At 32.9% G+C, this 11,012-nt stretch overlaps 1 protein-coding gene across 1 annotated transcript; it reads right to left on the reverse strand.

The window, feature by feature from the left end:
* On the reverse strand, window positions 780–10,012 carry LOC109355479 (V-type proton ATPase subunit a2-like). Its single transcript, XM_019598668.1, has 18 exons — window positions 9,792–10,012; window positions 9,488–9,532; window positions 8,658–8,777; window positions 7,681–7,788; window positions 7,097–7,207; window positions 6,826–6,999; window positions 5,942–6,079; window positions 5,281–5,388; window positions 4,986–5,093; window positions 4,712–4,860; window positions 3,758–3,911; window positions 2,825–2,985; window positions 2,516–2,722; window positions 2,122–2,305; window positions 1,955–2,038; window positions 1,669–1,862; window positions 1,361–1,420; window positions 780–1,248 (listed from the first exon to the last, which is right to left on the reverse strand). Exons 1-18 carry the CDS (start codon window positions 9,939–9,941, stop codon window positions 1,044–1,046), a joined length of 2,460 nt encoding a protein of 819 aa, XP_019454213.1. The 5' UTR covers window positions 9,942–10,012; the 3' UTR covers window positions 780–1,043.

Consider the following 11,012-nt stretch of genomic DNA (forward strand, 5'->3'; position numbering starts at 1 on the left):
TTTGATTCTCTCTAGTCAGTAAACTATCTTCATAATTTGGTTTTTCTTTTTAAACGCAGAAATAAATAAGAAGTAAATGGTTAATATATGTTTAAAATAAAGAGGAAACTATACTAACACTCTTTCATGTTCAATATAATTATACTTACCCAAGATGTCTTTGTAATTACACTTAGCAATAAAAGAAGTTCATGTATTATATGTAATTTTATTAAATATCAAGGGTATCAATATAATTTGGATGAAAATGAAATAGAAAGTATCTATAATTATATCTATTCGGTCATATCAAGTGTACTACTATAAACTATTTACCCATATAAACAAAGTCTTTATCTTATTAAATGAAATCGACTATATTAATAGAACAATATCATAAATTAGTCTCTACTTAAATTTACTTTTTACCGACAGCTACTATTAGTTTTCTCTAGTATATCAAAACTATTTAAAGTGTAATTCTACCATCTTTTTTACAATATCAACTACTACAATTATCTTATTAATGCATTAATTTCAATATTATCTTGTGAAGTGTGTCACTATTACATGAACTCAACATTCAATGTCATAAAATTTGATGTCCTATAGTCGTAGGATATGTAATTTATGAAATATTAATTACCAAAAATCATGAATAAACAATTAAGAGTACAAAAGCCCCACCCCACAATCGGATAAGAAATAGATAAATTGCTTTCAAGACCGGTATATCTAGTACATTAATAGAGGGACACTGTTGATGCCTCAGATTGATAGATGGACACGACCAAATCAACTTTTTTATGACAAAAATATGCATCTTATGATACCAGCATATTAAATATCGATCAAATTTTGGAGGCAAAAAGCACATAAATATTAAGTTATATTGTAGTTATTACACTGCCTGATGATAATATTTATTCCCCCACCCAAATGCATAAATAAACAAGTTACGGAATGGTGTTGGACCAAAAAGCTCCAAGAATTCCACCATTACAATCCGCAGTTGAAAGAATCAGTAAAGGTGCAAAGGTAGTAGTAACATGACAACACCTTATTCACTCATCCTCATCTTCTACCAATAAGAAGGAGAAAGGGTGGAACTTGTAACCATCTCCTTCATAAAACTTGTTCTGGAACTCCACCCAGTGAAGACGTAAAGCATGCAAGAAGGCACTCAATGTTTCCATCACAAGCAACACTCCAACAGTAGCGAAAATAAACACAATCAGACCAATTATCAGGATAACCACATTATTGTACCTGTCACACCAGGAAAGAGCAATTGCTAGTCACTTCCCACATTATATATAAATATATATGGACAAGCTCTTGTTTAAAAATAGATGGATTGACAGAAATCAATGCAACATACCCCCATGCCATTAGCAGAACCTTCTCGTAGAATACACTTGATAACTCCGAATGAGCAAGACTGAGTAAATAAAAAAGGAAAATAATCAGTAAATGGATACTGTAATTTAATAAAAGGCATGACATGAGGCTCCACCCTCATACCTATGGCAGAACTCAAGCACTATTAGTAGAATAAACAATTGCTTCACTTGCCCAAAAAAGCATTTAATTATTATTACTATTTTTTTGTGAGCTGGGGGAAGCTGCTATTTTATAATAGAGAGCATTTGGCTGTGTATGTTTGTATGGAAAATTTCAGAGACATACCTAAGGGCCCATAGACGAAGGTAAGAAGCTGTATTTGAAACTGCTCCAAGTACGAATTCTATGGTGTGTATGAGTTGATGTACAAAGACTTCACTGAACTCAAATTCCCCATGACCATGGGAATCATGATTTGACTCTACTTGCAAGCTCTCCTCTGTCGTTTGAAGTGGTGCATAAGATTCAACCCCGTGCCTCTGAAGTAACAAGAGTATTAAAATCAGAACAAAGGTAAAAGTTCCATGTAATGACAAAAAAAAGTGAGGTACAAGTACAAAAGGAAGCATACATTTTCATGTTGCTTCTTCAAAATAAAAGGTTTTGGGAGCAGCATCCAAGGCACAGCAATAAAGGCCAGAATCAAAAGCACAAGCTGGTAGGAATAGAACAAAGATGTAAGTATTATAGAAATACACGTAAAAGGATTGGGGAAGGGGGGTCTTGGAAGTTAAAAACCTGCAGATATTTCTGACCAACAAAGAGTTGGTTTTCACCCAAATCATCTGTAGGGCTCAGGAACATGTAGATCAATATATGATACAAATCAGCTTGAGAACCAGTGCACCACTTCACAATAATAAGAAGGGATAGGTAGCCAAATAGACTGTTGAGAAATATTATCTGGGGAACAAACTGGAACCTGAAAATGAAACAGTGTACAATAAAATGGCATCAATTATAAATTAGTAAGCCAGATCAAAATGATTAAAAGAAATCCAGTAATATTGCAGATGTGAATAATTGCTCAAAAGTGTTTGGAGATCTATTTCAACCTGCTTTCTTCCCACCATGCAGGAAAAAAAAATTAAGTAGCGTTTTCCCAAAAATAATGTTATTGTTGTATACGTACCATACATTTACGCTGTTCTTAAAGAATTTAGCATTACAAAAGCTCATCATAATTCCTAGGTTCATTTGAGCAACCCCAAGGAGAATAGACATTTTCATTTTCAAAGAGTTAAGAAATGGTAATTCACTTCGTGAACCATGCCATACAGGATCCACACCAAATGGGTAAGTACGGCGTGCTTTTATCAGGCCCACTGTTGTAGCTTCCCTACATAAAAGAAGTAGAGAAAAGGACAAGAACGATGGTGACTAAATTTCTAAAAGCATAAAATAAAATATTAAATTTTATAAGTTAAGGGATTTGATTTACGTGCAAGACAGATCACGACATTCATACGCAGAAGGACCAAAGATTTTAAATGAGACAGAGAAGAACTCATTATATATCACACCGGTGTAGATTGAAAAGAGTGCCATCATAAAAATAACATAACGGCCTCCAAAAGTCATCTCTGTGATGTCATCAAGCTTCTGTTTATCACCAAAGGATTTAATGTTACATGACTGTTTTTTATAAACAAAAAAAACCTTGAAATATATTCATGCAAGAGGAACAAAAATAACACACTACTGGGCAGAAATTGATGGCAAATGAACTGTCAAATGTCAATCCACAGATTTTACAGATTTTTTTCATCATCTGGTTAAAAGCAACAATGGAATATGGACAAAGGTGTCAGTTGCCTTAGTTGGTAAGTCTGTTGCATTTTGCAAAAATTACAAAATTCATTAGGGAGGGTGAGGGTGACCATCTAAACTAATACACCAAAAAAAGAAATTATGGTCTTTCTACAGTAACAAAAACCACTAATTTTCATGAATTCAAGCACTCTAGGTGCATGGTGTTGAAAGAGCAGTGTTGCACACACTTGAAAATTCTCTCACTTATCAGGCAGCAATATGAACCTTCGAAAATTATTAAATTAATGAATATGCTATGGAAGAGTTCTCTGTGGTTGCATAAAGAACAGTCACCAAAGAAACTGTTAACACGAAAGATTTCCAAAGGTTTTCATTAATCCATAAGGATTCTAACCTTGTCAAAATACCAACATTATTTACCAACATGGTCTAAATATGTTTCTGCATATACACCCACCATGCATATATAGCATGAGACATCTAATAAGACATTTTAGACAAAAAGTAGAGAAAATCAATCTAATTTCTCCAATCAAAATATAACATTTATTTTTAATACTTTCATTGAAGGAAGAATTTTCATGGCAAAATAAAAGGTTACCTGGCTAGAAAGTTTCTTCTCCCGAATTATGAAATATAGAGCAGCTAGTAGTATACATATTCCATGTCCCCAATCACCAAACATAACAGCAAAAAGAAATGGAAAGGTAACTACAGTGTACACAGTAGGATTTGCCTCTTGATACTTCGCAACCCTGAAATATTAGTGTGATGTCTTTCAGAACAAATAGGGACTCAAGCTCTTAAATTGTTTAGATAACAAATAGGGACTCAAGCTCTTAATGGAAAGCTCTTTTAATTTAAACAAAATATTAAAAGAGGGGTACACCTTGAGTTTGAGGTATATCAGTCACTCTTTTTCATTTGAGCAATAAGTTTAGAAATTAAAGCACTTCAGTTTGGGAAGGGTCTACAGAATTCTAACTTCGGCATTTGAATTGCTTAGATGATAACAACTTCAGAATTCATATTTCAAAAAATAATTCTGAGTTTCCATACATGTTTCTAATTATCTTGGAAACAGTCTCTCCACTTAAAAGGGGCAAGGTTACATACATATATCCTCCCTAAAATCCACTAGGTGGTAGCCTCATGCACTATGATGCTTTTTATTTATTTATAAAAATTCAAATGAAGTCTTGAGAGTAGGTTCAAATTCCAGCCTATATGAAATAAAGATTGGAAATGGCGTATCAATAGTTATCTGCAAATTAAAAATAACTTAGAGCAGGATAAACCACATTGGTAATGAAAGAGAACAATGAAATACTGTGAAAATAAAAGATCAACTTCTACTTTGATCATAATCTCCTTATATCCTATCTCTAACGGTATACTATATGTACAGTGCAAACATATTATTAACATGTGGTGATCATGCATTCAATATGTATTTTGCACTTATTCTGCACGTAATATCAATAAGTACACCTCACCCTGCACACAACCAAAAATTAAGGGATGAAGAAGAGAATTGAATCAGCATGGTGCTCACCCATATGAATCAATAATTCCTTGAAATGAAGAAGTAAATTTGTTTGTGCGGAAATATGTAGGTGGCAACTCCCTAGTATGCAGAACTTGCAAAATGGCACTAACTTGAGAGTTTGCGTCAATTGCTGCCCGGTGTAAAGCATCCTGGATCTGAAAAGGCAACATAACATGTTCCATAAATTCAATTTTCCAGTAACCATAAAAGAAGTATTAACTCTAGCTAAGACAAAAAGAAAACCCATTACAAAAGAAAGGACCACAGAAACAGTAAATACCTGCTTTGTTGCAAAAACAGGACTCCACCCTTCAGCCACAAGACATTTTTTTGTCACATCAAGGCTTAGCATGTTCAGGGTATGGTAAATAGATTTTTCCTTCCTCACCTTTACGAGTTGAAGGTATTTTCAGTAATAACAGCAAAAAGAAAATATTAATCAACAAATAATTCATAGATTTGAGTAAGAAGATTTACACTTAACCAAAGACATGATAAAGAAAGTAGGTGGTCAGGTACAGGAAAATATGCATTACACACAAACAAAACATGGGCAAGTTTAATTTTTGACATACCAAAAGATTCCATTGCTCAAATTGAGCACCAATAGTCTGTAGCAAGGTAGCCCGATGCAGCAGTCCAGCATCTATTGTTGTCTTCAATTCTAAAATTCTTCGGGATACCTGCTTGTGAATTTGTTAAAATTGTATAGACATAATACCCCAAAAATTGCAGTTACCTAATAAGTTGTACACACAGATATTTTAGTGGCTTCTTACAAATAAACCATACAAGGAAACAATTTAGGTAGAAGAATCTCATTGTTATACATAAATAAAATGATTTTATAGTAGCAAGCAATCATATCTGCGAAGACATCGCCATGCCTTGCTGCATATTTCTCATTCTTAGTTTTTGTTTAACATTATACTTGTTTGTCATTTTTTAGCTCGAGGGTTCCTCATCCTCTTGCACGTGTACTATTATTGTCTTCTCTCTTGATAAATTTCTTATATCGAAAAAGAAAAAAATGTTCTTTAATAAATACTTCCATTTTAAGAATCATTGAAAGAGCACATAGTCAGAGCAATGGAATTGTGAAGGAAGAATATTTGGAGTTGCTGCTACCGATCTAGATTCACATTTGCTGCTTTAAAAAGTACAGCAGTAGCTTGAAACAATTAAAATGAGCAGCCATAAGTTTCCATTCAGAGAACTAAGAGCCAAAATACGAACCTCTTTTGTCATTTCAGTTTGTTTTCCAACATCCTCTGCAAAAGGGTAACGATTAGCACCAAAGGCGTCACATATTTTCAGAATCTTGGATTTCGCTTTTTCGGCAGCATAGAAGACCACAAACACATTTTTCTCAGTCTGCAGATTAACATTCACCAATGACAATAGAATACAAGGCAGAAGAAAATATTGCAACAGGCAACAATTTATTTTGACAAGAATGCAAAACGCCGTTTGTTATATCTTCAATAGAGACCAGATGCATAGGTAAAGTACTGAACGTATTAGAAATATAATAAAAGATGTAGCAAGCCTTCCAATATAATTGGAGATAGAAAGTTTATCACTCAATGATAATGTACTTTTTGAATTTGTTAATACCAACAGGCCCGGACAATATGCACAGTATTGACAGAACAGTCAAAATAAGATGAAATATCCAAGACATAATACAACTAAAGAACTTCATCCCCTATTCATATTTCAAAAGAAACATCACTATTAACTGAGGACACTTTCAATGCACCATGTCTTAGAAGGACAAGGCTAGCTGTGATCTGTATGAGCACAGTATATCATTGACAAGAAACAAAAGCCAATAAACTAAGTACAGGTAAGAGTGTTCAGGTTGCTAATGTAAATCGAGAGGTTTTAATTTTATTAAAAAGGACAGGAGAGCGTCCAATTTTTATGTTGAACCTAAGTAGTTTGACCAAGACGACAACATCTTCCCTATGCTTGATAGCAACCCATTATTAATACAAACCCAAGAAAAATAATTATCGGATGCATCCAGACTAACATACCCTCAGACAAGATGTTAATATGAACCATCTATAAGCTATAATGAAAGTGTTAATCTATAAGGGGGGGTAGGTAAGCACCTTTTCTCCAGTAACCGGGTCTGTGGTAGGATTCTCAACAGCAGCCTGCCTCAAAAACACATTGCCTCTGGTGGCACGAAATAAAATTCTCTCAAATGCCACAGACTTTTCCCTGGCAACAAGACCAGCTAAAAACCCCAATTTAACTTGCTTCGATGAATCACCTACAAAATCCTTTATAACAGAGCAAACAGCGGGAGTCAAGCCGTTATAAAATAGTTGTCAATGTTATAAGAGAAAATAAATAAATTTAAGCAGGTAAGAAATCTACTTGGTCTTGCAATAAAGGTGTTTCCAAAGATTCATCAACCAGTTGGCGTGATTCATTTTCTCTCTGCTGCTCTATGGCACGGCTTTGAGCAGTGTGGAAAAACTCACCAGCCTGGAAAATAGGAACTATTTATTAATTGGCTTGTCATATCTTCAAATTTACACATCTAACACCTAATATCATATCAGGACATCAGTACATGTAGAATATTAAATAACTTTGGCAATTGGAGATGTATTTTGACAGTGCTCAATCGATAAAAACAAAAACAAGTCAGGTAGAACCACATCAAATTATAAGTATTTCATAAATATTAGTTTGTATCTCCTTAACATACAGTAATGCATGCATTGGCACATTGTCAAGTCCATTTTGCTTTCTACTAAGCACATCCTATGATTCAGCCTACCATGCAACAATTACTTATGCTCATGATATTCATCAATACATCATTTGAACAAGGTTTTGAGATATTACAAGTCAATAAGCCCCAAAAAAAATCATATGGAAATAAATTGAGTTTGTCTTATAATTGCAAAAGAGAAAACTTATAATCGATAAGTTAAGTAGAAAACGGAATGCACCTTCTCAAGAACAAGTTTATACTCCACAAGTTCATTGTAAGAGCGTTGCAACTTTTCGCCATTTGCATTCATCTCGGTTAACTCTGACTCAATTTCTGCAAGTTTTACCTATTACAAGACAAACCATTGGTTAACCTATAAGTACAGGTGGAAATGAGTCCATTTGAACTTGACTCAGCTCAGCTCGACTTGTTTTAGGATTGGCTTGAGTCGTGTTTCGAGCCGAGTTCAATGTCGAACTACCTTTTCAGCTCAAGTTCGGCTAAATTAAAGTTCATAAACTTTTAAGCGGATTAACGAGCTAAATTTATGTCGCTCACCAGCATAAATTTAAAGGTCTATAAGGTGTTGGTGGATTATACATATATACGTAGAGAAAATTTGTAAATTTTAATAATAAATTTAGCGACCAGTTAAAGTTAATTTGGAAAATATTGTATACATTTATATGTGTGTATAGAAAGTGAGTGAGAACAACTCTTCATGTGAGAAATAAGAACAATTTATATGTATCATCGGATCATTTTTGAATTGCCAAGATTAAAAGATAAGTGCACATGACTTTTTTAAGTGATCATTAACTAACTTTTAATCTTAATCATCCAGGTACTTTTTTTAACATTGATTTATTGTTCTCGTAATTTTTACATGAGAATTGTTCTCACTTGAGTCACTCTCATGTATATATATATGTATGTAATAGAACCAACTCATGAACCTAGCGAGTTGTATTGTATTTGACTCAAGTTCGGCTCATTTATCTAATCAAATCAATTTTTAGCTCAAGTTCAACTCATTTATCTAATCAAATCAATTTTTAGCTCAAGTTCAACTCGTTTGGTTCATGAACCAAGTTTATCGAGCTAAATAAAGAGTCACGCTTTGAACAAATGTTGAATTGGTTCATTATCAGCCCTACCTATGTGATAGAATAAAAGAAAGGGGGAAACAACATTCTCAGCATACATATTACGTACCTCAAGATCATCAATGTTCACATCAACCACTGTTGTAGAATGTACTGGTAAAACATCTGCCTTCGACATTTGCTCCTTGAAAAAACGTAATTTACGAGCCATCTCTCCACATCTTTTTATCTTCATAAGGACCAACATTTATCACCAAACAAATTAAAAGCGTAAATGCATAACATTTATATTTTTCTCTTGATCGAAGAAAGTTCATTAAAACAAAGAGAAGAAAATACTAGTTTAGAGAACATCGAACCCTCCCAAATGTATGAGCAACCATAAATCAACAAAGAAAAAAGACAAGGTCAATGCAGAAAAGCTGCCTGACCTCTCAATAATGGGGAAACAACGTTAAAAAGACATCTAGTATGCACCAAAAAGAAACCAGATGCATCCCAAACCAAATAAGATGGATTTGTGTTCCAGACACACTATTAATATATGCAGCAAAAGCTAAATTCCAAACTTAAGTAATGTGAGATAAATAATCACTTCAGAGGAAGACTCAAAATAGTGTCCACAATCCATCATCCAAGGTCTCCCCCTCCCTGTTCTGCTATCTTAGCCATTGTCCCTATTAACAACTCTTCGATCCGTGATAAAATTGTGCAACATAGAGTCAAAGTGAAATGACCTTTTTAAAAAACAAAAACAAACCCAACAACAAAAATTGATAGAGAAAAATAAAACATCTCAAACAGGTTTTACGAAGCCGCTGTAGACAAGGGCAACAACAATTGATAATCCATGATTATCGTCATCGAAAACAAGTATCAGAATCACAAAAATACATTAGCTTAATAGAAATGGCTTATCAAAGCAGAAAACAAACACACCTGAGCAGCATAAGTCCGTTGAAAAGGGCTTTTATCTGTATTAAGCTGAAAATAACAAAAAGAACACATCATATTTACAGAAATCTCTCAAACCAACACATCGTCGTGTTTTCATTTAGCGAAACTAAGAAAGAAGAAACCTTAATTCATTGCAGGAATAATAATAACTTATCCTCTATATATTCCACATAATCCTTAATTTGAAAAACAAACGCATAAACAAATAAAAATGAAAAGTATATAATTCATAAGGCGAATAGGAATAGAAGAAAGGGTTTATTGAAAAGAAGAAAGAGTGACAAACATCTTTGAATTGAAGGAGGCCAAGATCACCGAGATAAGAAACGGTGAGATGAGCGGATTCGATTGGAATGATGAGTTGAACGAGTTGCATCGACTCGGAACGGAAGAGATCCATCGGAGGACAACAACCTCCACGCGCCACCTCTCCCATTGCTTTTTATTATTTTATTCTCAAAAACCAAACAGATCTATTTATCACTCTTTCTCAGCTGCTACTACGCGTTTACAATAATAATAATAATAATAAGAAGAGAAGATTTTATTCAATTAACTATTAACTAATTTCCTTATTCAGCTCATTAAGTTAGATTCCATTTTTTTCCAACTTTCTTAAACTGCCTTTAGACAACTGTCAACTATCAATTTCTAAAATAAAATAATATATATTTAAACAGTTCTTATTATAATGTCTAAAAATTGATTTTATAACAGTTCTTTCTATATATTGATTTTATAACAAACTAAACAAATCAATTTTTTTATGTTTACTTACTACATTAGCCACTAAAATTTCTATAAAGGATAGTAGGAGAAGGTCATGTTAAATCTATATTTATATACTTCTATACTACTTAATAAAAGGAAAGTTTAAAATAACCATTTCATCATGGCATAATTTGTGGTTCCCTATTTTGCTCTCATTATTTTCTATTTTCTACCAAAAAAATCATATATAACTCAATGTTCTTCTTCACCCAATATTGTTCCATGTTATTTGATTAACTAACTGTAAATTATAAATATTTATTTATGATATGCAAACTATACATTATAAATTATAGAAATTATATCATAAATACAAATGTTAGACTATTAAATTGTTACATCTCCTAATTATTTAAGAATGTAATATCTATATAATATGAGAAAAAGATATATGCACTAACAGTGTATGAGTTTTATATACTGTTATTGTATCATCACCATTGATTTTTTATTATGGTTGACTTTTTAGAAAAGGTAATCCAAATGAACGGTGGTGGATGATAAAGTGCATGTGTATAAATCTTTACATTGTCAGTGTATACATTTTACACTCATATAATATTTGGATGACATTATTATTATATTATCTATCATTAATTTTATACATTTATGATTGCATATATTTTTTATTATTATTTAATAGACACAATTCATACAAGTATAGTTGAAGACTTGCTTATCAATTTATAATAACAATCACAATTCATAAAATATCACTTACTATAATTTGCCAACA

The sequence above is a fragment of the Lupinus angustifolius genome, chromosome LG08 (genome assembly GCF_001865875.1).
Source record: "Lupinus angustifolius cultivar Tanjil chromosome LG08, LupAngTanjil_v1.0, whole genome shotgun sequence".
Lineage (NCBI taxonomy): Eukaryota > Viridiplantae > Streptophyta > Magnoliopsida > Fabales > Fabaceae > Lupinus > Lupinus angustifolius.

Excerpts from the sequence above, each read along its gene's own strand:
- LOC109355479 (XM_019598668.1), bottom strand. The coding sequence starts at position 9,941 with ATGGGAGAGGTGGCGCGTGGAGGTTGTTGTCCTCCGATGGATCTCTTC. Across the intron at positions 3,912-4,711 it reads GGAATTATTGATTCATATGG|GGTTGCGAAGTATCAAGAGG; the intron begins GTGAGCACCATG and ends CTAATATTTCAG. Across the intron at positions 2,306-2,515 it reads AAGAACAGCGTAAATGTATG|GTTCCAGTTTGTTCCCCAGA; the intron begins GTACGTATACAA and ends TTTCATTTTCAG.